Genomic DNA, 26,473 nt, shown 5'->3' with positions numbered 1-26,473 from the left:
GATGTCCATTATCGATCCTTCGAGGTTTCTCACCTTTGCTTGCCTTGTTGTTTTCCGCATTCGCTGGGCGACTGGCAGTTGACGTTTGCTCGGGCTACCTGCTGAGACGCCGCGAGGTACGAGGTGGGAAGCAACCACGTATATGTGGAGTTCGTTGTACGCGGTCTGCCGGTTCAGCATGGAGGATACGTGTTGGCTGCCTGCCTGTCTGCTCTCCTGATTTTGCTCGCCGTGCCTTGCGACCGCCTAGCTTGGATTGCTGCCTGGTGTATCCTACACGAGCCATACCGGACGTCAAGCAGAAGATAAGCAGCCTTGTGTTTCTTTTAAAGAAAAGGAACAAATGTATAAGACTTTTTGTAACCAGTTTTGGTGGCCTCTTAAGTGTGGCCTTAGCGTTTACACTGCCTTTGGGGAGAGCTAATTCTTTTAAATTTAAATAGTTGGGGTTCCCTGCCCTTTATATTCTTTTGCGGGGTTTTATTTGAATTTTCTCTTTGAGGTTCCTACCTTGTGCTTGGTTAAATGTTTACTTGTATAGCAGGAAGTGACTCCCTTCGAGCGACCTGGTCTCACTCCTCGTTAATTAATGCTGGTTTATGTGTACTTAATTTTGAATTGGCCATATGAATTAATATTTTGGAGCGCAGTATAGCACTAAGGCAACCTCATTGTATACCACCTCTTACCCCGATCTAGTACCTTAATTTTCAGTGGCACGAGTTAGCTCCACTACCGGTTTTACTGATGTGCTCCCTTCAAAATCTTGTCTTGTATAAGTTTGCCCCACGTGTGTCTGGTAACACGGAGATGAGCTTTAGTGTGATTCAGTGCTAGTCAGTTAATGGAATCTTCATTGTGGCTTGGCTTCCACTGAAGAGTGTGAGTGGAGCGTAGTATGTTCGATTTGTTATTCATTTAATTACTGTAAGTTTTTTTTTATTTAATGGGGAGCAAGACATTTAAAGACTGTTGCTATTAAACCCCCTAGTTGCTGGGTGTTCCCAATTCGTTCCAAATGGCCTACTACGTATTCAGTGGCAAGGCTGTTGAGTAGTTGGTTACTGTGAGTACAAATTCACGCTATTTATTTGTTGCCGAAATTGTTGAAGTGTCTGTGTCGTGATTCAGTCACTATCTACGTGTTTGAGCTGAATTTATATTAACCTTACATTGCCTCCTTAAAATTTGTTGCCAGCAGAAACCCTTAGGAGAACTAAGTTTTGTCACTGCTTATGTTAACCTTTACTGGGAGCAATATTTCATGTCGTAAAACTTTGTCTTAAAATGTGTATTTCTCTGATGTAATGAACGAGTGATAAAAGAAAAAAAGCAAAGGGGCCTGGTCCTTCCTATTGTGTCCGGTTTGTAACACGTATCACGCCCCATTCAGACAATTCCTTCGTGCGCGTCTTCTACTTTTGTCTTAGAGTGTAAATCCTAGGGAATTGTAATCTATGAGACGTGTCTGGCATTTATGTGATGAATGAACCACTGCACTCCAGATTCCACGCGGTAGGCTGAAGTGGAGAGAAGTGGGGCGAAGTGTGTTGTGACTTGGCAAGACAGCCAAGCCACTATGAGAGGAAGCCGAAAGGCACGCGTTTAAGCTCACGCAGGCTGACGTGAGGTCTGGAACAGTTAAACGAATAGAGACTAGCAAAAAAGGTACGTAGCTTCTGGAATACTTAACTTTAATCCGTAATTGGTGAACATCGGTCTGACGGTACATGCATCACAAGATAAATAGCAAATGATAATGGCGCCTTGCTAGGTCGTAGTAAATGACGTAGCTGAAGGCTATGCTAACTATCGTCTCGGCAAATAACGTAATTTGTCAGTGAACCATTGCTAGCAAAGTCGGCTGTACAACTGGGGCGAGTGCTAGGAAGTCTCTCTAGACCTGCCGTGTGGCGGCGGTCGGTCTGCAATCACTGATAGTGATGACACGCGGGTCCGACGTATACTAACGAACCGCGGCCGATTTAAAGGCTACCACCTAGCAAGTGTGGTGTCTGGCGGTGACACCACAAAGTGTCTTGTCTCCACCTGCTATGTGGACGCCCAATCTTGCAGTACTGTTGCTGGGTGAGAAGACTGACCAGACTGGTACGTACGTGCTGCTGGTGCGGCCCGCCAGGTGGCGACCCGGTGGAGCGCGAGTCGTCCTCGGTGGCCATCTTGTCGAAGGCGCTGCTGATGGAGCTGGACACGCTGCTCGCCCCCGAGCTGGCCGTGCCCGTGCCGCCCCCGGAGGCGGCGGTCACGGGGGGCGGCGGCGCCGCGCCCGGACCGGAGGCGGACGTCGGGGGCGGCGGCTGCGCGCCGGGTGCCGCGATGTCACAGTTCTGGCAGCTGCCGGCACCGCCTGCAGAAGCGGAGGACGAGTCCTCAGACCACACCAAACGACTGCCGCAGTGCATGCCACAAACCTCATGTCTGGTGACCCTGCCGCTGAAATGCAATATGGTGTTTCTGTTGGAGGAGTGGAGAACTGCTTGCTGCAAATCCAACATCTGGTAATTCTGCCACTGAAGTGCGGCTGCAGGACAACATGCAACAAACTCAGTTCCTAGTGATCTTACCCGAATGGAAAAACTGGTAGAAGCCGACCTAGGGGAAGATCAGTTTGGATTCCGTGGAAATATTGGAACACGTGGGCAATACTGACCTTACGACTAATCTTAGAAGAAAGATTAAGGAAAGGCAAACCTACGTTTCTAGCATTTGTAGACTTAGAGAAAACTTTTCACAATGTTGACTGGAATACTCTCTTTCAAATTCTAAAGGTGGCAGGGGTACAATACAGGGAGCGAAAGGCTATTTACAATTTGTACAGAAACCAGATGTCAGTTATAAGAGAAGAGGGGCATGAAGGGGAAGTAGTGGTTGGGAAAGGAGTGAGACAGGGTTGTACCCTCTCCCCGATGTTATTCAATCTGTATATTGAGCAAGCAGCAAAGGAAATGAAAGGAAATCCACGGAGAAGAAATAAAAACGCTGAGGTTCGCCGATGACATTGTAATTCTGTCAGAGACAGCAAAGGACCTGGAAGAGCAGTTGAACGGAATGGACAGTGTCTTGAAAGGAGGATATAAGATGAACATTAATAAAAGCAAAACGATGATAATGGAATGTAGCCGAATTAAGTCGGGTGATGCTGAGGGAATTAGATTAGGAAATGAGACACTTAAAGTAGTAAAGGAGTTTTGCTATTTGGGGAGCAAAATAACTGATGATGGTCGAAGTAGAGAGGATATAAAATGTAGACTGGCAATGGCAAGGAAAGCGTTCCTGAAGAAGAGAATTTGTTAACATCGAGTATTGATTTAAGTGTCAGGAAGTCGTTTCTGAAAGTATTTGTATGGAGCGTAGCCATGTATGGAAGTAAAACATGGACGATAAATAGTTTGGACAAGCAGAGAATAGAATCTTCCGAATTGTGGAGCTACAGAAGAATGCTGAAGATTAGATGGGTGGATCACATAACTAATGAGAAGGTACCGAATAGAATTATGGAGAAGAGGAGTTTGTGGCACAACTTGACAAGAAGAAGGGATCGGTTGGTAGGACATGTTCTGAGGCATCAAGGGATCACCAATTTAGCATTGGAGGGCAGCGTGGAGAGTAAAAATCGTAGAGGGAGACGAATACACTAAGCAGATTCAGAAGGATGTAGGTTGCAGTAAGTACTGGGAGATGAAGAAGCTTGCACAGGATAGAGTAGCGTGGAGAGCGGCATCAAACCAGTCTTAGGACTGAAGACCACAACAACAACAACAAACGGCCATTGATCTTCTTCTCTTGTGCTGGGTGCACACGCATTGTCCGAACTCTTGCGGGACTCGGTAAGATTGTCTGCCGCGAGTAATGAGTGTAATGGGCAGGGGCACTACGAATGTAGTGTGTGGACATGAAGCGGGGAATGTGGGTCTCACAGGGAGCGTGCAAGGGATGAATCACTACACTTGCACCATTCTCTGCGCCCTCGTTGGCTCAGATAGATAGAGCGCCTGCCATGTAAGCAGGAGATCCCAGGTTCGAGTCCCAGTCGGGGCACACATTTTCAATTGTCCCCTTTGATGTATATCAACGTCTGTCGACAGCTTAGGGTCTTGATTTAATTATCATTTCATTCTAAGAGAGCTGCTTGGTCACCGATGGTATGTGTTCTTTCGGGCATGTCTGAAAAAACAGATACCATCTTCATATAGAACTAGTATCTTGTGAGTTTCTACTGAAGTGTGGATTGAGGACTGCATTTCACAAATCCTAAGTGTGGTGATTCTATATCTGAAACACGGTTGCAGGACTGCATGTGACAACTCAATATCTGGTGATCCTGATCGGGTAGTGAGGATGAAGGACTGCATGCAACAAACCCAATATATGGTGATTCTGCCACTGAAGTGCCGGCAGAGGCAGCGTCCAACAAACCCAATACCTAGTGATGTTACTACTGAAGCCAGAGTAGAGAACTGCATACAGCAGAGACCATATCTTGTGATTCTCCTGCTGAAATGTAAATGCTGGACTACATTTCACGAATACAATGTCTGGTGATTTTTCCCCTGAAATACGGCTGCAGGACTGCAGGCGACAAACCCAATATCTGGTGATATTGCCACTGAATTGCAGGTAGAGGACTGTGTGCAACAAATCTAATACCTGGTGATTCAGTCACTGAAGTGTGGGGTAAGGACAGTGATCAACAAGTCCAGTATCTAGTGATCTTACCACTGAAGAAGTGGAAATCTGCATGCAACTCAACCACTAACTTGTGATTCTCTAGATGAAAGTGGGTGGAGCATGGCGTTTCACAAATCCAAATGTTTGTTGATTCTGCCAGTGAAATATGGTCGTTCGACTGTGTGTGACAAACTCAGTTTCTTGTGATTCTGTCGCTATAGTGTGAGCGGAACTGCGTGCAATAAACTCAGCATTTGGTGATTGTGTCACTTGAGTGTGGGTGGTGGACTGCATGGAACAAACCCAATACGTAGTGATCTTACTACTTCAGTCCATGTGGAGAACTATATACAACGGAAACAGTATCATGTGATTGTCTTGCTTAGGTGCGGATGTAGGACTACATTTCACAAATTAAATGTCTGGCGATTCCACCACTGAAATATGATTTCAGGACTGCATGCAGCATATCAATGTCTGGTGATTCAGCTACTGCAGTGCCAATGGAGGACTGTGTGCAACAAATCCAATATCTAGTACTCTTACCACTGAAATCCAAGTAGCGAACTGTATACAAAAGAACCAACAGCTTGTGAATACCTTGCTGAAGTGTGGATGAGGATTGATTTTCACAAGTTCATTGTTGGTGATTCTGTCACTGTAATACGGTTGCAGGACTGAATGTGACAAACTCAGTATCTGGTGATTCTGCTGCTGTAGTGGAGGCGTATGTGAGATAAACACGATGTGTAGTGAGTCTGCCACTGAAGTGTGTGTAGAGGTCTGCTTGTGGCAAGTCAGTTGTTTGGTAATTATCGTAACGGCTTGGGGACTACATGCAACGAGTGTGATGTCTTATTCTATCACTGTGATGCAACTGGAATATCGTCTGCGACAGACCTGACGTCTGGTGGTACTGCTATTCAAGTTCTGGGGTGGAGGACTGTGTTTGATAAACCAGATATTTGGTGATCATGTCGCTGATGTGTGGACGTTGTCTCACTGGCCAACACCGAGACATACTGAATAGTTTTTGGGAATAAATGACGCAGCATGATAATTTGACCAAATCTTGCTCAAAGAATTGTAGCCCAGATGGATGTGATCAGTACATTATAAGTATAAATTACTATACATGAGTTACCTGATTTGGGAATAGATCCTATGAAACCCAGGTACCAGTTGCATATGTGGGGCCATAAACGCATTGCAATTATAACAGTACAATATGATCACATGAAGTAGTTACTGGCTGCCATAAATGACTCTGAAGTTGATCCCTGTGAAGGTAAAGATACGAGGCAGACAAGGGAAAAGATGGATGTAGGGCTTCAAAGTTGCTATTTACTTGGAATCCACAGAAAATAGGCGTACTCTAGAGGGAAAGAAGAATAATGACAAGCAAAAGCAACAATAAAAATAGAAGACTAGGTGAAATGGACTCGAAGCGCCTATGGCTTTGATGTATTCCGCTACTATTCAAGCCGTATATTCAAGAAGTAATGGATGAAATACAAGAAACGTTTAGAAGTTATGTTAAAGCTCAGAGTAAGAGCATGTCAATGATAAGTTCGCTAATGAGCTTACTGTGCTCTGTGAAAGTAAGGAATAATTGAAGGTCATTGTTAACTGAATAAAAAGCATAATAAGCTGGATTGAGAGTAAATTGGAAAACTAGGGAGCATCAGATATGAGGTTAGAAGGAAACGTAACATCGGAATTAACCGCAGAGCAGATGAAATGAGGGAACTCTGCTACCTTGCAAGCAAAATAATGCTTGTTGGAAGGACGAAGGAGGAGACAAGAAGTAGAATAGCGGAGCTGAAGAGTTCCTTGCCAAGGAATACTAGTATCTAGTATAGGCCTAATATCTGCTAACGTACGTCTATAGCGCAGCACAGTACAGTAGTCAGTGATAAAAAACTAAACTAAATTCCTCCCGAACAGGCTATGAAGGACCAAAGGTACCGACCGGCCGCCGTGTCATCCTCATCCCACAGGCGTCACTAGATGCGGATATGGAGGGGCATGTGGTCAGTACACCGCTCTCCCGGCCGTATGTCAGTTTCCAGGACCGGAGCCGCTACTTCTCAATCATGTAGCTCCTCAGGCCTGAGTGCACCCCACTTGCCAACAGCGCTCGGCAGACCGGATGGTCACCCATCCAACTGGTAGCCCAGCCCGACAGCGCTTAACTTCGGTGATCTGACGGGAAAGGGTGTTACCACTGTGGCAAGGCTGTTGGGATGGTAGTCAATGATGGGGTGTGAGAAAACTAGAAAGCAAAGCAATCGAAACGGCTGACATGTGGTATTGCAGGAGGATACGGAAAAATTAAGGATAGTATAAGTCCGGGAGAGCTGCATCACTGAGTGAGACGGTCCCTGTGACGTATTTCAGAAACTCTCCACTAGAGAGCAGGTCCATCTCCTTGCGAGGAAGATTGTCAACAGACGTGTTGCTGTCGTTTTCGTGTTAGCTCTGGAGATAAATCACATTCTCTAGTCTGACAAGCTGAAAAATTTTCTCGTACAGTTAAATAATTTTTGTATTAAGGCTTATTTTCCACAATAATGATGTTGGCAAAGGCGTAGGGATGGAACCAACATGAAATGACCACCGTCTTACCTACCTGCAGACAGAAATCAGGATCCATCTCCCGATTGGGAGAGATGGACCAATATCATTCGGTATAGACAGACCACTTATTTTAATCGGGAAGAGAAAAGCATAATTAAATTTAGTTTCAAAGCACGTGGTATAATCCCAATGAAGAAGGTCCCAGTTCCAGTTTATGCTGGTTTGTTGGAAGATACGTCTCTACCAAAAAATAACGGAATCTCACACACGTGTCAACCAACCATGTCAGAGCTCATCAAAAAAGATAATGATACCAAAGACATCAAAAGAGCAGCCTTATCTGGTATTCACGGATACAACATCGGACTCCTACTAAAGTAGAAACTACCAAAATTACCACTTTAAAACTGACTGCTCCTAAGCCAACTCAGATAAAACTTATGGAAGAAATATCGCCCATTACTTCCTTTGATAACACCATGAATTCTACGAGGAGAGCAGCAACTGTATCGAAAAGGCTCAACACTGTAGAAGATAGTGAAGCTGTAAGAAATTAGAGGAATAACAAAGGAAAGGAAACTGAAAAAGACACAAAAAGATTACCAAAGCGAGATACTAGTAAAGGGGAAAAATAGAATAAAGAAGGTAAAAAATAAGAATCCTGCAAGTAGCTCACTGTTTTCATCAGATGCGGACTCAGTAGAAGATCACGAAAATACACACAGGCTAATGCTTGAATAAAACCAACTACTCAATAGAGAATTCAATCAAGATTTACAATAAAATGATGAAATATTTAACAGTATAATTCTGTATTCATTAAAACATATTTCATATAAAAATACGTAATTTTAATTGACTCTTTTCTTTATGTGTAGCCATTTTTTTATGGTCTATCTCTCCCAGTTCACTAATCCATCTCTCCCATACACCTGTGCGCAAGATGGACCACTCATGGTTATTTTCATTTTATTATATCTATTGTGTGTTAAGCGGAGATACCTCGGTAATACACTCTGTACAATCATGCTGCTGGAAGTCAAAAGAGGTTGAAGAACACACAAATTTTAAAATTCTAGACAGCATTCTGGAGCACAGCGATCGGTATAAAATTCTAAAAATATAATGGAAACAGTCTCGATCGCGTTTTCAGATTTTTTATTTGTTAGCGACAGGTTTCGGTTCTTTTCTCAGACCATCTTCAGGCTTTTGACCGCAATTGTGAATGCTGGTGGCGCCAGACGGAGCGAGATCCTTAGAAGTAGTAGCGACAACCTTACTTCATAATGACGGTCGAAACCTGAAGATGCTCTGAGAAAAGGGTCGAAACCTGTTGCTAATAAATAAAAAAAAATCTGTAAACGAAATAGAGACTGTTTTTATTTTGTTTTTAAAACACGAATTTTATACTGAAGAAAAGTGGTCCAGCTCTTCTGGACTTACCCTGCTGATAAGAAATGAGGAGGTCCTATGTAGAATCGACACTAGAAGAAAGAAGGGGTAGAGTAATAAGACATCAAGATATCACGGAAAGAATGCCCAGCTAGTGGCCTAGTGGGTAGCGTTGCTACCTCTGGATCACATGGTCCTGGGTTCGATTCCCTGCCGAGTTGGAGATTTTCTCTGCCAGGCGACTGTCCTCATCATTCCATCATCATTCGTGAAAGTGGATGGACTGGACTGTGTACAGACTGGGGATTTGTACGGGCGCTGATGACCAACCACTATCATCATCACCATCATCAAGGAAGGACATCGACAATACCAAAGGGAACCAGAGAGGGATAAAACTATAGCGGGAAACGGTGATAGGTATACATACAACAAACGGCTGAGGACGTTCGGTGTAAGTGCTACTCTGATATGAAGAGATTACTACAGAAGAATCGTGACTAGGCGACTCAAACCTATCAGAAATCTAACGACAAAAATTAGGGGTCCATGTCAGCGCACTAGGGGTGATGATTAACCCCCTCTCATTGTACGACGTCAGCGAACATTCAAGAGCCAATTGACGTGTGTTTTACCTCGAAATATGGACTGAAATGGAGCGTCCTGAGTTTACAGCTACAGGTCCTCACAAATCTAGAAGCACCTCCACGCAAACACTTCTCCATTTCGATGTTAGTTTTCAGAGCAACATCTTCCGGCTGGAAAAAGCAATCAAAAGCGTTCAGGACGTTATGGCGCCTATCGTACGGCGAATAGCCTTCGACGCTGCAAAGTCGTCTTACGTGGCTTCACATAAACATTTGTGACTATGATGATGATGATGATGATGATGATGATGATGATGTTGGAGAGGGTTGTATGGGAGCACGACGGCAAGGTCTTCAGCGCCCGGGTGTCAAGAAAATACTCAGACCAATAAGATAAAACAGAACGTAAAACACAGGTAACAAAGTTGGAAAAATATGGGCCTACCCGCACCGAAGCGTGGGACGAAGCATGCCGTCAGCAGTAGAACACGGACAACACAAGAAGAAAGTGGTAGAGGGAGCTAAAACAATGTAGCAGATGGAAGTGGCTGGCTGACCCCAAGGAAAAAAGGGAGGAGCCAGCCACTTTGCAATACACCAAAACCTCCAGCCTAAAAGTTTAGGCCGGAGTCCAGACAAAGCACAAAACTTTAAAACCCTAGACACACACGTCTTATCATTAGCTAAAACACAGGGCGGATCCCCATCAACTTGTGCTTCTGCCCTTGCGTCACGGTATAAAATGCATTCTGTTAAAATGTGCCGGACAGAGATGTGCGCGCCACAAGCATCATAAATCGAGGGATCCTTCCGCAGTAATAGAAAGCTATGTGTGACCAATCCGAAGACGGGTGAGGGTCACTTCTCCCGCCTGAGCAACCGGCAGCAGGAACGCCATGTCCGAGTTGTTGACTTCACCAACCGCAGTTTATTGGCCGTCACCGCCAGCCATTCTTCCTCCCACCACTCCATGCACTTCTTGTGGAGTGCAGAAATGACAGACTGCAAGGGAATAGGACACTGGACCACATCCTGCTATCTGCAGGCTTCCTTGGCAGCCCGATCGGCCTGTTCATTGCCCCCATATTCCTACATGACCAGGCACCCAGCAGAAGGACACCTCCTTACCCCGCAGTTGGAGCAAGTACAGCTGGTCATATATCAGCTGGACCATCTCCTCAGTTGGGTACAGATTCTGCAGTGATTGTAAGGTACTAAGAGAATCGGAGCAGGGTGATCAAAAAGTCAGTATAAATTTGAAAACTGAATAAATCACGGAATAATGTAGATAGCGAGGTACAAATTGACACACATGCTTGGAATGACATGGGGTTTTATTAGAACCAAAAAAATACCAAAGTTCGAAAAATGTCCGACAGATGGCGCTTCATCTGATCAGAATAGCAATAATTAGCATCACAAAGTAAGACAAAGCAAAGATGTTCTTTACAGGAAATGCTCACTATGTCGTCCACCATCATTCCTCAACAATAGTTGTAGTCGAGGAATAATGTTGCGAACAGCACTGTAAAGCATGTCCGGAGTTATTTATGGTGAGGCATTGGTGTCGGATGTCTTTCAGCATCCCTACAAATTTCGGTCGATCACGATACACTTGCGACTTCAGGTAACCCCAAATCCAATAATCGCACGGACTGAGGTCTGGGGATCCGGGCGGCCTAGTATGACTGAAGTGGCGGCTGGGCACACGATTGTCACCAAACGACGCGCGCAAGAGATCTTTCACGCGTCTAGCAATATGGGGTGGAGTGCCATCCTGCATAAACATCGTACGTTCCAGCAGGTGTTTATCAGCCAGGCTGGGGATGATGTGATTCTGTAACATATCGGCGTACCTCTCACCCGTCACGGTAGCAGTTACAAAACCAGAATCACGAATTTTCTCGAAGAAAAAAGGCCCGATAACGGTAGATGTGGTAGATGCAACCCATGCCGTGGAGTTTCCACGACAGTTCTAGGATTTTCGGTAGCCCAGTTGTGGGCGTTGACAGACCCTCGGAGCGTGAAATGAGCTTCGTCGGTCCACAACACGTTACTCAACCAATCGTCATCCTCCGCCATCTTTTGAAACGCCCACACCGCAAATGCCCTCCGCTTCATTAAATCGCCGGGTAACAGTTCATGATGCCGACGGATTTTGTACGGATAGCATCCGAGGGTACGCCTAAGTGCCAACCAAACAGTAGTGTATGGAATGCCAGTGTAACGTGCGACTGCACGAGCGCTGACTTCCCCGTGCATAGACGAACCCGCTACATTCTCCATTTCTTCCTGAACTGCCTCAGCAGCATTACGCCTTGTGCTCGGTCGGCCACTACGGGGTCTATCGTCTAAATAACTCGTGGCTTCGAACATCGAAATCATTCTCGCCACAGCTGCAATTGTCAATCCGTTCGAATCCCCTTCCTATGGTGATTGGATCGTAACGCTGAACTAGCACATTCCCCATTCTGATAATACAGCTTCACTAAAAGCGGCTTTTCAGATAACGTCGCCGGCCGGTGTGGCCGAACGGTTCTAGGCGCTTCAGTCTGGAGCCGCGTGACCGCTACGGTCGCAGGTTCGAATCCTGCCTCGGGCATGGATGTGTGTGATGTCCTTAGGTTAGTTAGGTTTAAGTAGTTCTAAGTTCTAGGGGACTGATGACCTCCGATGTTAAGTCACATAGTACTCAGAGCCATTTGAACCATTTTTCAGATAACGTCAACATGCTGCGACTGCTGGCGCATCTGATTCTCTCTCTCATTACAGCTCCTTTTATACACGATTGTCATGTGCAGTCACTGACGTTTTGCTGTCCAGCGCCATCAGTCGGATATTTTGTGAACTTTTTTTTTATCCTAATAAAATCCCATGTCATTCCAAGCATGTGTGTCAATTTTTACCTCTCTATCTATTGGTTTATTAAGTTGTCAAATTTATACTGATTTTTTGATCACCCAGTAGACTGCCCTGAACACGATTCATCTGCTCCAGTACCTTCAGGATCGCGTGGAGCTCCGCTGCGACAACGGTATATTCATCAGGCGAATCCGGAAGTGTCACCCTTGACCGTCGCCTCTCCTGGACCCCCCACCTCCGGACGATCCAAGCCAAGGCACGCTCCCGACTCTGTCTCCTCAAGCTCCTTTCCGGCCGTACGTGGGGTCTGGACCCCTCCACCATCCTCCATACCTATAAATCCCACATTCGCCCTATCCTTTTCTACGCCCACCCTGCCTGGATCTCCGCTGGCCCTACCTTTTACAAATCCCTTCAGATCCTAGAACGCCATGCGCGTCGGCTATCGCATCCGTCTCCCCTCCCCCACGCGGATCCTGTACGACCTTATTCCCTTCCTTCACCTCCTCCTTTTCCTCGAACGGATACGGATCCTCTACACCTCCTCACCCACTGGTTTCTCCCATCCTCTCCCGCCCCCATCTGCTGCCGCGCCTTTATTTCCACGTCCCACCTGCTCTCCATCTCTCCACTCTCCACATCCTCTCCCAAGGTGGCTTCCGCCAGCTCCCCCTCCCTGATGATGCCCCCCTCCCCTACTTACCCCTCCTACCAACTTTGATCCTCCCTCCCTGTGTTCGTTTCCTTTGGGCACCCTCTCTCCCTTCTCTCCACCTTCCCTCCCTCCTCCCTTTCACCCCACTCCTCCCCCGGGCTTCTCCTACCTCCATACCTCCGTTCCTCCTCCCACCTCCTCTGCCATTGGCATCTTTGCTCTCCGATTTCACTCCCCCTCCCCCTTCTTCCCCTCGTGACAGGTCCGCGGACTCGCACACGCTACGTGGACATTCGCGCGCCGGAGATCATCGCCACCAGTTTCTCGTGTGTCTGCCATCGTGTTTGTGTTTAGTGTTCGCCGTCACGCTCCTCCGTTCACCTGTGCCGTCGAAGTCGTCAGTGTTTGTGCGCCGTGCCGACAGTTTTTAGTGTGGCTTTCGTCGAGTGTGAACGGCTTCGTGTTTTTTGTATTCTGTGCCTACTGTTTCTGCCCACCATTTTGTTCAGTCTATGTGTCTTCTTAATATTTTTCGTTGTCAATCCTGAGGCTGAAGAACAGCGTAGGATGCTGCCGCCAGCCCGCCTGATGTACAGGTGTTTAAAATAACAATAAAAAAAGAATTCGGGTAACATGATCGGGGAACACTACAGAACAGCCAAGGAAATTCTCTTGTTTGGAGCCATCTTTGTAAATGACGGTAAAACCGTGACGCACATCTAAAATGTTAAGAAACAGAGATTGGAATGTAAAATCTGGTGTACATCTGTGACTATTAATACTGAGGACCCCATATGGAAGTATTAGAGCCACGGTGACTTCAGATTTACGCCGCTCCCACTGACCTTTGCCCCCGGCGTCCTCGAGCAGCGCTGCGGCCAGCGCCTTCTCGGCCTTCTTGTCGCCCCTGCCGCCGCCCCCGCCACCCCCACCGCCGCCCCCGGAGGCGGAGTCCTTGCTGTCGGCGTCGCTGTCGCCTCCGGCGCCGCCGCCCGCCTTGCTGAGCGTCTGCCGCTTGTGTTTCATGCGGCGGTTCTGGAACCACACCTTCACCTGCCGCTCCGTGAGGTCCAGCGAGGCGGCTATCTCGATGCGCCGCGGCCGGCACAGGTACTTGTTGAAGTGGAACTCCTTCTCCAGCTCCAGCAGCTGCGTGTTGGTGTAGGCGGTGCGCAGTCGCCGCGGCAGCCCGTTCTCTGCAAGCACAAACCGGCACCACCCCGGTCAGGATTCCGTACTTCCCATCTGGGCTACAGCGAGACAAAGAACATTACATGTGGACCCAACATCGATCCAAAAGGCATTTGAAAATGTTGCTGATTACTCCTTGAGAGGAATCCATACTTTCTGTCTGTAGTCCCTCATCTGGGGTCAATCAAAACAAGAAATGCCAGTTACGAACCTTACATATAACCAATAAACATTTCAGCAAGGATTATCAGTAACCCCTCATAATCTACACCACTCGTGTCAAGTCAACCAACACACTGTCGATTTGGGAAATGTAAAGAAAAGAAGCACCAGACGTTTACCCTATCTCAATCGAACGTATATGAGCCGTGGCTGGCTCGAGTCATACTTGTCTTGGGTTAAAACCTTGGTTGCAGTCCTGCTGTTTTATTTCTCCCATCTGGGCTACAGCGAGACAAAGAAAACTACATGCACCCAACATCGATCCAAACGACACTTTATTTGAAAATGTTGCTGATTCCTCCTTCAGAGGAATCCATACTTTCTGTCTGTAGTCCCCCATATGGGGTCAATCGAAACTATAAATGCAAGATATGAACCTTACAAATAACCAATGAACATTTTGGCAAGTATTACCACTAACTGCTCATAATCAGCATCAATCGTCTCAAGTCAACACACTGTCGATTTGGGATATGTAGAGACAAGAAACACCAGATGTGTACCCTGCCTCAATCGAACGTATATGTGGACGGAAACAGTTACTGATTCCATGCTGTTACCCTAGGTTTCCTGCAGATATACAGGGTGTAAATTTTAAGTTGACGAACCAGAATAACTCGAAAAATAAGCTTCACGCGTAAAAATGTGTAGAATCCAAAGTTGATTATTTTCGAGGGGGACATCTGCTGATGCTAATAGGCCGCCATCCCAGCCCCCTGGGGGTGGGGCGGGAGGCAACTTTAAATTTTAAAAAGGGAACCCCAATTTTTTATTCCAGAATCAGATTGTACATAAAAAATATGTACATTTTGTTTTAAACATTTGTTTTGATTCTTGTTATTTGGCGCTGTAATTCAAGAAAATCCATGTTCTCATTTCTGCGCGGAAAATGGTTACGGATAAATAAAAAATGAGTTCACTCGATAGTAAGTAAGATGTTTGGTTAGTTAGTTAGCTAGACAGACGATTTGTTTGATAATTAAAAGTTGTGTGGCCTCATGACCACGAAACAAACAAAACGTATAGGAATCTGCGGAAAAAATTAATACAGTATTTGGGTAAACATTTGTAAAACTCTAATTCCTCTCTCTCAAACCCCCGCCCCCCCCCCCCCCCCCCTCCTCAATGGGGAGAGGCGGAGAGTGTTACTTTCAGCGAATCAAAATTTATGAAACAAATAAGTTTTTTTTATTTATCTGTAGCCATTTTCCACACAAAAATGAGAACACGGATTTTCTTGAATTATAGCGCCAACTGCCAAGAATCAAAAGAAATGTTTAAGATACAATGTACGTAGTTTTTTTTATGTAGAATCTGATTCTGGGATAAAGAAATGGGGGTTCCCATTTGAGATTTTAATGTTGCATCCCGCCCCCCCCCCCCCCCTCTCCGGGGGTTGGGGTGGCGGGCTAAGTTTCGCACCAGCAGATGTCCTCCCTCGAAAATAATCAACTTTTGATTCCACACATTTTTTCGTGTGGAGCTTAATTTTCGAGTTATTCTGGTTTGTCAACTAAAAATTTACACCCTGTATATCAGGAACATTCGAGTGAGTATTTGGTAGTTTCCTTCGGGAAAGATTACCGAAGCGGATCGTGCATTGATCTAATAGATACACGGGTAGGCATTCTTAGCGACTGTTTATTGTACCCCGATTTGCAATTGATCCAGTCATGGAATTGTACTTCTCATCTGGGATGCATCGGAACATGAAATAAGAGATGGAACCCTACATCAACCCAACATACATTTGGGTAGAAATTGCTACTCGTTTCTCACTGTTACGCTTTGTTTTCTGTAATATATCAGCACCATTCCTGTAACGATTTCGTCCTTCCCATTTGGGATATACAATTGCAAAAAAATCCCGATGGGGATTCTACATTGATCAAATGGATATATGTATAGGCATTCATGGTGACTGCTTGTTCTATCCCTATTTCTCTGCAAGCACAGTAGCTCCGTTCAAGGCACTGTACTTCTCATCTGAGATGCATTGAGACACAATATAAGGGACGTGATTTTTTGTGGTTTCTCGTCGTGAGACTAAGTTGTCTGTGGGAGTTCCAGCACCGGTCCAACCAAGACTTCGCACATCCCATCTGGGACACAGCGAGACCAGAAAAGTTAGGTGTGAACCATACATCGACCTAATAAAAATTTGGATGGCAACTGTTTCTATGTTCCCTGCAAATGCACAGGCATGAATCACGACACAGTGCTTCCCATGTAGCATAATTTGCAAGTATTTGATCAATCCGATGGACATCTGGACAGATATTGTTAGTAAGTGTTCGTTGGGATCTGCGTATGAGATCTCTGGACTAAGTGTGCAGATGGATTACATACGACATATCTCTAATACTCCGTCGACAGCCGTACTACATGAACGACGGTTCCGCTACACAGTTCTCTTTCGGTGTCTGTCCGCACCTACCTCTTTACTTCACTGTTGCACTATCATCCATCATGTCCAGCCGTTTGATGTCCACAGCTCAATGAAGCTTTTCAAATGGTTCAAAAGGCTCTAAGCACTATGGGTCTTAACATCTGAGGTCATCAGTCCCCTAGAACTTAGAACTACTTAAACCTAACTAACCTATGGACAGCAGACACATCCATGTCCAAGGCAGGATTCGAACCTGCGACCGTAGCAGCATCGCGGTTCCGGACTGTAGCGCCTAGAACCGCTCGGCCACAACGGCCGGCAATGAAGCTCTCTTGCATCGTTCACTATGCAGTACATTCTTAACACACATGCCTACATGTTACTATATGTTTTGTAACGTCTTTTCCCCATCCTCCATCAGGCTAGCATCTGCGAATTTCTTATTTTTTACAATCTATATTAAGAACTTTATTCTACCCGTGATCCATTTTCCTGGCTACATATTCGTCCACCTCTGTCTTCTTTCTTATTACAGTCCTCACAGTACACCTCTCTCCAATGTGTTTCGTGATTCGTCTGCTCGTTTTTCCACCTTTCGTAGTAATCGGTATCATGGATCTCTCCATTGATAGTTAAGCAACAGCTATTCTTATAATTGTCCAAGCCTCATTCCCGTTAGACATAATTGATAGTAAATTCCAGTCGATCATCACACGGACATACACACACAAGCACACGCACACGCACACACGCACACACGCACGCACACACACACACACACACACACACACACCACAGCCTGCCCTTTTACTCAATAGCTGTATTTTTAGATTTCAGTAAGTCGCTTCTCGTTCGTTGCGTATCAAATATTGCGTGCGGAGGTGAATATATATGCTAGCTGAACAACCCGGCACTACTCGGGTATTTATTTTACCACTTTTCTATTAGAAAAGAAAACAAAATAATTAATTCTGTTTGTACTGAAATATCGAAAAAAGTTGCTTTCCATGCATTCGGGGAAACACCTTTGAAATTCTGAAACACGTGAACAAAGAAAATGCATAATGTACAAATGAATAGGTACAATACCCAGATTAAGATACGTGATCCCAAACAGTTTCTGAACGTTGTGCGCAGCTGTTTCGCGTGTCTATGGCGCGGTTTTGTAAAAGTCTGCGTGGTAACGACTTTTCATGGTTCTATAGGCGCAACTGTTTTCCCCTACAGCCGTTTGTGTCTTGCAGTTCAAAAAATTCAAACGGCTCTTAGCACTATGGGACTTAACATCTCAGGTCATCAGTCCCCTAGAACTTAGAACTACTTAAACCTAACTAACCTAAGGACATCACACACATCTATGCCAGAGGCAGGATTCGAGCCTGCGACCGTAGCGGTCGCGCGGTTCCAGACTGAAGCGCCTAGAACTGCTCGGCCACGGCGGCCGGTGCCTTGCAGTTGAAAGTTGTCAAAAGCGCTGCCAAGTACCAACTATTTCCGCAAGTTGAGTCAACTGTAGCAGTGTGTCAGTATTAAAGAACAACTATGCTAAAACTTCGTGCACGATGCAGCAGTTTTCCAAGCATCTCATTGTTTATGACGTCATAAAAGCCGAAATATGATTCATAAGGTGTTCTTACGTCCACAGCGGTTGATGCCTGGCAGTAAGGTATATATGTATCCAAATTTGGTTGAAATGCGTTCAGTGATTTAGGAGGACAGATGGCACACACACACGCGCGCGCACACACGCACAAACACACTCACTCATACACGCAAACAAGCATACCCATTTTTATAATATGTATAGATGTCCGTCCGCGTGCGCGCTTTTGTGTGTGTGTGTGTGTGTGTGTGTGTGTGTGTGTGTGTGTGTGTGTGTGTATGTGTGTGTGTGTGTGTGTGCGTCTCAGACATTGCTTCCTATCAAAACTTCGAATTGCACATGTTTCGTATGAGAATTCCTGCAACTCCTGTGTAATGATTAAGAAGGTCACATACCATATAACGCTGTCTATAATAAAGAAAAGAAAATACACCTAGACGCGGAATATATGGCAACGGCATTGCCGCAGTGGATACACCGGTTCCCGCGCGATCACCGAAGTTAAGCGCTGTAGGGCGTTGTCGGCACTTGGATGGGTGACCATCCTGGCCGCCATGCGCTGTTGCCATTTTTCGGGGTGCACTTAGCCTCGTGATGCCAATTGAGGAGCTACTCGACCGAATAGTAGCGGCTCCGGTCAAAGAAAACCATCATAACGACCGGGAGAGCGGTGTGCTGACCACACGCCCTTCCTATCCGCATCCTCCACTGAGGATGATAGGGCGGTCGGATGGTCCTGATGGGCTACTTGTGGCCTGAAGACGGAGTGCTTGGTTACTGAAGCATCCGCCATACGAGCTCACACAATCTCCTCACTTTCGAAATCACTTTGCTCGCTCATAATGCACTCCCATCTGCACAGATCTTTTTTTCTGACCGCGGCTGACAGTTGCAACGCACTGAGGTCGTTTCACAGACGCCGTCCGTGGTCAAATCCAACGGAGGAACCCGCTGGCTCGGCTAGCAACTGCATTTATGTTCAAGCACGCAATTCTCGCGGTGTTTTAAGCCCTCTCTCTCTTTCGTTACGTGCCAGCTATTGCGTACAAAGGCCCACAGACATATAATCAGGCGGATGATTTTACTATCAGAGCAGAGTGTCATGCTCTTCTGAATGCACTGCCATGATCCCCAATGAGCATTTGTGTGGTTATTTTGATAGAGAATTGCTGTTGTAGCTGGGTGGGTTGCTCTCTCACAACAATCAGGCTTCAGGATGTCTGCCCCTTCACTCTGCGATAGTAGATACGGGCTTAGCCGACAAAAGCAGCGTTTACGACAATTCGACAAAATACCTACCACGCAAGAGCAACACAACTCATCCATGAGTAGTTGCTGAAAGATAGTTAAACTATGGAGCGTTCGGGATCCTTGCACGGGTAGTTTGGAAAAATGTTAAAATTTCCTGTAAGTTGGTTTAATGTCTTCAAAACACGGGAAATGCGTATCAAGTCCGTATTTAATATCCCGACACGAGTGATCCAATGTTACTGGCTGTCTCTGTAGCAAGTTCGCACCCAAAACTAGCTAGAAGATATTTAGTCCGACCCCATATTCTGAACTTTTTCATCTTCGTACATCCTTATTTAAACTACATGAAGATGGGACACAGCTGGTATGGTTTTTATTAAAAATGAAGTCCCTCCAGCTGTACTTAAGAGCCGGCCGGAGTGGTCGAGCGGTTCTAGGCGCTACAGTCTGGAACCGCGCGACCGCTACGGTCGCAGGTTCGAATCCTGCCTCGGGAATGGATGTATGTGATGTCCTTAGGTTAGTTAGGTTTAAGTAGTTCTCATTCTAGGGGACTGATGACCACAGCAGTTAAGTCCCATAGTGCTCAGAGCCATTTGAACCATTTTTGTACTTAAGATTTTATATTTACTTCGCTACTAGTTTTCGACATTGCGTCAACGCCATCTTCAGGTCCATACACTTTGTTCAAATGTGTGTGAAATCTTATGGGTCTTAACTGCTAAGGTCATCATCCCCTAAGCTTACACACTACTTAACCTAAATTAACCTAAGGACAAACACACCCACCCATGTCAGAGGGAGGACTCGAACCTCCGCCGTGACCAGCCCACCGAGCGAGGTGGCGCAGTGGTTAGCACACTGGACACGCATTCGGGAGGACGACGGTTCAATCCCGTCTCCAGCCATCCTGATTTAGGATTTCCGTGATTTCCCTAAATCGTTTCAGGCAAATGCCGGGATGGTTCCTTTGAAAGTGCACGGCCGATTTCCTTCCCCGTCCTTCCCTAACCCGAGCTTGCGCTCCGTCTCTAATGACCTCGTTGTCGATGGGACGTTACAACACTAACCTAACCTAACCTTACAGCGCCCCAGACCACTCGGCTAATCCCGCGCGGCCGTACGCTTTGATGCAATCGGTTGTGTGTGGCTCACTCTACAAGCCCGCGGTGAGACCAAAACGTCTGAACGTCCTATACAGTCACTGACTCACGACCAACTGCGAGTTAACAGGCTGAGTCGTTCAGTAGGCTTCTTGTAGAGAAGTCATCGCCATAATGTCTCGTTAGATGCACGAAACACGCCACGCGGAGTTTATGTATGAGATGAAATGTTCACACGCTAATATCTCCTAAAATGTACCACTCATAACGCTCAAACTCTCATAAAATACTACACTGTAGTCGTTTTTCGTCAGCGACATGAAAACCGATCAAACACGCGAATTTCTTCATTTTGGTACAAATTCGATCAGCACGATTTAACACAGGTGTTTACCAGAAGACGGCTACCGAGCGACTATGTCCATTCATAGGTCTGAGGCACAAAGCCCTGCTTAAACGCGCAGGAAGTGATGAATTCCTATTGGCTAGCATGTTAAGCAACCAATCAAATCATCTCGAGCACCTCTGTACTGCGGTATTTCTAATGCCAGTCAATCAGATTACCGCAAGGAAATTAGACTAGAAATCTCGTAATCTCGAAATTAAATAAAATTTAATGAAAACAAAACACTACTCCTCTCCACAAAACAAATTACTAATAAATTTAATACTCAACGCCTCTTCTGGCTACCTTTTGCGAAATCAAGTTCACTCGTACATACGTCACAATTCCCTTACTGCACAACAACTTTCTGACATATACATTTACATGGTTTTAATAAAATACCATATTCTCACTTTACGTATGTCCACCATTCACTCTCTCAGTCACTCCACAACACTCACACAACCAATACAATATTAAATAATTATTTTGCAAAGTACTACTAATGACGTCGGAAACTTTTGGTAACGAAACTAAAGAAAATCCCAGAAAATTGGACTATATGAAGCTATCATCTTGTTGTAGTTTCAGTTGATGCTATAGATGAATACCTTACAGTCGCTAACTCGGTTTCACAATGCCAGCACGGTATTTATGTGTTTCAGGTAAAAATTTATAACTCCGAAGGTATCGATGCTATTGATTTCAAATTTTAACAGTGCGGTTGTGTTACCCATTTAACAGTACTTCTTCAGATTCATAAAGAGTGTATATAACAGGGTTGGAACTTTAATAGTGGCAACTATTTATTTACAGCTCGTACAAAATAGATACGTGTTTCAAAGTTTTACTGACGTTCAGAGTAGTCACCAGCATAGTGTGTAACCAGTTGCCAGCGATGTGGAAGTCGTGTTGACAGTTCGAGCTGCGCGGTCTATTACCCGACGAATTTGTAGCAGTTCTGAAGTGAATGCCGTGAAGTGTTTCCTTCAGTTTAGAAATCGAGTTGAACTCATGAGGGCTTAAGTCAGGGGAGTGCAGTAAGTGGTATAGCACTTTGCAGTCCCATCAGTCAAACAAACCAGTAACAGCTTGCACTATACATGCTTGAGCATCGTCCTGCAAAATGATGGTCAGGTCCTGCAGAAAGTGTCATCACTTCTGTCTCTATGCTGTTCATTTTTGGAACACAACCTACGATTAGCTTAGAGACAGAAGTGATGACACTTTCTGCAGGACCTGACCATCATTTTTCAGGACAATGCTCAAGCAGTTACTTAATTGTTTGACTGATGGGGCTGCTAAGTGCTGTACCACCTACTGCAATCCCCTGACTTAAGCCCTCGTGAGTACAACTCGATTCCTAAACTGAAGGCCGGCCGGTGTGGCCGTGCGGTTAAAGGCGCTTCAGTCTGGAACCGCGTGACCGCTACGGTCGCAGGTTCGAATCCTGCCTCGGGCATGGATGTGTGTGATGTCCTTAGGTTTAATTAGTTCTAAGTTCTAGGCGACTGATGACCTCAGAAGTTAAGTCGCATAGTGCTCAGAGCCAGAGCCTAAACTGAAGGAAACACTTCACGGCACTCGCTTCAGTACTGCTACAAATTCTTCAGGCAATAGACCTAGCCGCTCGAAGTCAACAAAACTGGCACTGCTAAGAGTATCCTACGGCTTCCACATCGCTGACAACGGGTTATACACAACGCTGGTGACTACTTTGAAGATCAGTAAAACTTTGAAAGACGTGTCTATTGTACGAGCTGGCCGGCCGGTGTGGCCAAGCGGTTCTAGGCGCTTCAGTCTGGAACCGCGCGGCCGCTACGGTCGCAGGTTCGAATCCTGCTTCGGGCGTGAATGTGTGTGATGTCCTTAGGTTAGTTAGGTTTAAGTAGTTCTAAGTTCTAGGGGACTGATGACCTCAGATGTTAAGTCCCATAGTGCTCAGAGCCATTCGAACCATTTTGTACGAGCTGTAAATAAATAGTTGCTACTTTTAAAGTTCCAACCCTCGTAATACGTGATGCACGGAGCGTTAGACAAATATACGGCTCGTCCGGCACAGTAGCCAGCGTCATTTGTGACGGCGTGAGAACCTAAAATCTGCTAACCTGCCGGCTCCACAGCAAGTAACGCTTTCAGTGCAAGATGACAACTCGTAATAATTCGCTACGTTGCACAGTGGAAGGGACGCGTGGGGAATGTGGTCACCGCCCCCGCCACCCCGCAGCCCCTGCGAGGAGACGTGAGGTGAGGTTAGCGGCTGACCTGTTGAGCTGCGGTCCGCTGACTGGCTGACCCCGGGGTCAGGCGCTCCATCACTCCGACGTGGGACCGGGCGCCGCATCCACTCTTCCGGCTCCGCGAACAGCGGCGTGAGAATCAACCTCCCGCCATCGTGCAGCTACGTAAATACTCGGCCAGCCATGGTGCAGTCTTAGCAACACGCTGCCTGTAACCGCAGATGGCTGCACCCGTTCCTATTCCACTAGCGTATGAAACGCAGATCTCTACGTAAATCACCGCAAAAAATTTAAGCAAATCGGTACGCATGCCACACCATGGGTACCTACAATGAAGAGCCAAAGAAAGTGGTACACCTGTCTAATATCGTGTAGGGCCTCGCGAGCACGCAGAAGTGCCGCAACACGACGTGGCGTGGACTAGACAACTGTCTGAAGTAGCGTCCATTAATCCCCAAGAGTGCGAGGGGACGGAGATCTCTTCGGATCAGCACATGAAAAGGTATCCCAGATATTGAGAGGTAACAATAGAAAATTGTACTGAAATGCAGGAGGATCTGCAACGAATTGACGCATGTTGCAGGGAATGGCAACTGAATCTCAATGTAGACAAGTGTAATGTGCTGCGAATACATAGAAAGAAAGACCCTTTATCATTTAGCTACAATATAGCAGGTCAGCAACTGGAAGCAGTTAATTCCATAAATTATCTGGGAGTAGACATTAGGAGTGGTTTAAAATGGAATGACCAAATAAAACTAATCGTCGGTAAAGCAGATGCCAGACTGGGATTCATTGGAAGAATCCTAAGGAAATGCAGTCCGAAAAAAAAGCAAGTAGGTTACAGTACACTTGTTCGCCCACTGCTTGAATACTGCTCACCGGTGTGGGATCCGTACCAGATAGGGTCGATAGAAGATCCAACGGAGAGCAGCGCGCTTCTTTACAGGATTATAATTAGTAATCGCGAAAGCGTTACTGAGATGATAGATAAACTCCAGTGGAAGACTCTGCACTAGAGACGCTCAGTAGCTCGGTACGGGCTTTTGTTGAAGTTTCGAGAACATACCTTCACCGAGGAGTCAAGAAGTATATTGCTCCCTCCTACGTATATCTCACGAACAGACCGTCAGCATAAAATCAGAGAGGCCACACAAAGGTATACCGACAATATTTCTTTCCACGAACTATACGAGACTGCAATAGAAGGGAGAAAATATAGAGGTACTCAAGGTACCCTCCGCCACACACCGTCAGGAGCCTTGCGGAGTATGGATGTGGATGTAGATGTAGATATGCTCAATAATCTTCATGTCTGGGGAGCTTGGTGGCCAGCGGATGTGTTTAAACTCAGAAAAGTATTCCGGGAGCGACTCTGTGGCAATTCTGGTCGTGTGGGGTGTCGCATTGTCCTGCCGGAACTGCCTGAGTCCCTCGGAATGCACAATGGACAGGAATGGATGGAGGTGATCAAACAGGATGCTTACGTACGCGTCACCTGTCAGAGTGGTATCTAGACCTATCAGGTGTCCCACATCACTACAAACGTACACGCCGCATACCATCACAGAACTTCCACGAGCTTGAACAATCCCCTGCTGACACGCAGGGTCTATGGATTCATGAGCTTCCCTCCATACCTGTCCACGTGCATCCGCCCGATACAATTTGAAACGAGTCTTGTCCGACCAGGCAACAGGTTTCCAGTCATCAACAGTCCAATGTCGGCGTTGAAGGGCCCAGGTGAGGTATAAAGTTTTGTCTCGTACAGTAACAGATCTAACAACTACCTACGGATTATGGCTCGGAGGAACCTTGACAGCAATGCCACCATGTTGAATAATGATTTTCGTGCAGCCTCAGGGCTTCGTGTTACGACTCAAACTGTGTGCTATAGGCTCCATGATGCGGAACTTCACTCCCGATATCCATGGCGGGGTCCATCTTCGCAACCACGACACCATGCAACGCGATACACATGGGCCCAACAACATGCCGAATGGACCGCTCAGGAATGGCATCATGTTCTCTTCGCCGATGAGTGTCGCATATGCCTTCAAGCAGACAATCGTCGATACTGCTTCGACGCAACCCGGTCAGGCTGAACGCCTAAGACACACTTTCCAATGAGTGCATCAAGGCGGAGGTTCCCTGATGTTTTGGGATGGCATTATGTGGCGCCGACGTACGCCGCTGGTGGTCATGGAAGGCGCCGTAACGGCTGTACGATACGTGAATACCATCCTCCGACCGATAGTGCAACCATATTGACCGCATATAGGTGAGGCATTCGTCTCCATGGATGACAATTCGCGCCCCCATCGTGCACATCTTGTGAATGACTTCCTTCAGGATAACGACATCGCTCGACTAGAGTTGGCAGCATTTTCTCCAGACGTGAACCATATCGAGCATGCCTGGGATACATTGAAAACGGCTGTTAATGGACGACGTGACTCACCAACACTCTGTGGGGTCTACGACGAATCGTCGTTGAGGAGTGGAACAATCTAGACCAACAGTGCCTTGATGAACCTGTGGATAGTATGCTACGACGAATAGTCGCATGCATCAATCCAAGGGGACTTAAGAATGGTTATTAGAGGTACCGGTGTGTACAACAACCTGGACCAGGACGTATGAAGGTCTCGCTGTATGGTGGTACAACATGCAATGTGTGGTTGTCATGAGCAATAAAAAGTGAAGAAATGATATTTATTCTCTATTCCAATGTTGTTCCGGAACTCTCGGAACCGAAATGATGCAAAATATACATATATCCGGCCGGGGTGACCGAGTGGTTCTAGGCGCTACAGTCTGGAACCGTGTGACCGCTACGGTCGCAGGTCCGAATCCTGCCTCGGGCATGGATGTGTGTGAAGTTCTTGGGTTAGTTAGGTTTAAGTAGTTCAGTAGTTCTCTATCTCTCTCTTATATATATATATATATATATATATATATATATATATATATATATACCCAATGTTTCTGTGGTACCTAAGACGACTGCCTCTGGAGTGTTTCGCCTGCGCATGGCCCATTCCACGCATACCCTCTCAACGCACCGAGCGACTAGTCGTTCCTTCGACAGCCAACGTCGTCAGATCGGAAGCTTTCGCCAGGTGCGCACCTCTCCGTGGGCTATCGTCACGCGTTGTTTACAAGACCTCTTTCCCCCCCCCCCCCACCCCCACCCCCCCCCCCACTCTCTCTCTCTCTTGCTCTCTCGTTTCTCCCAACTCCGCTGCCGCCTCCGCACAAGAACTTTTCAATTAAGTCCGCTCGCCGGAGCACGGTGCGTTCTTGCTTCCCTCGGACGGGGAG

The 26,473-nt window shown here is 46.3% G+C and overlaps 1 protein-coding gene across 1 annotated transcript in view; it reads right to left on the bottom strand.

Moving 5' to 3' along the window:
* LOC124718709 (homeotic protein proboscipedia-like) overlaps positions 1 to 26,473 on the bottom strand; it is a 626,981-nt gene that overhangs the window by 15,560 nt on the left and 584,948 nt on the right. The window contains exons 2-4 of the mRNA XM_047244330.1: positions 13,611 to 13,961; positions 2,317 to 2,542; positions 2,118 to 2,229 (exon numbers count right to left, since the gene is read on the bottom strand). Of these exons, the coding sequence (XP_047100286.1) occupies positions 2,118 to 2,229; positions 2,317 to 2,542; positions 13,611 to 13,961 (689 nt within the window). The remainder of the gene's footprint in view (positions 1 to 2,117; positions 2,230 to 2,316; positions 2,543 to 13,610; positions 13,962 to 26,473) is intronic.

The sequence above is a fragment of the Schistocerca piceifrons genome, chromosome 10, assembly GCF_021461385.2.
Source record: "Schistocerca piceifrons isolate TAMUIC-IGC-003096 chromosome 10, iqSchPice1.1, whole genome shotgun sequence".
NCBI lineage: Eukaryota > Metazoa > Arthropoda > Insecta > Orthoptera > Acrididae > Schistocerca > Schistocerca piceifrons.
This window is presented reverse-complemented; position numbering and strand designations above follow the sequence as displayed.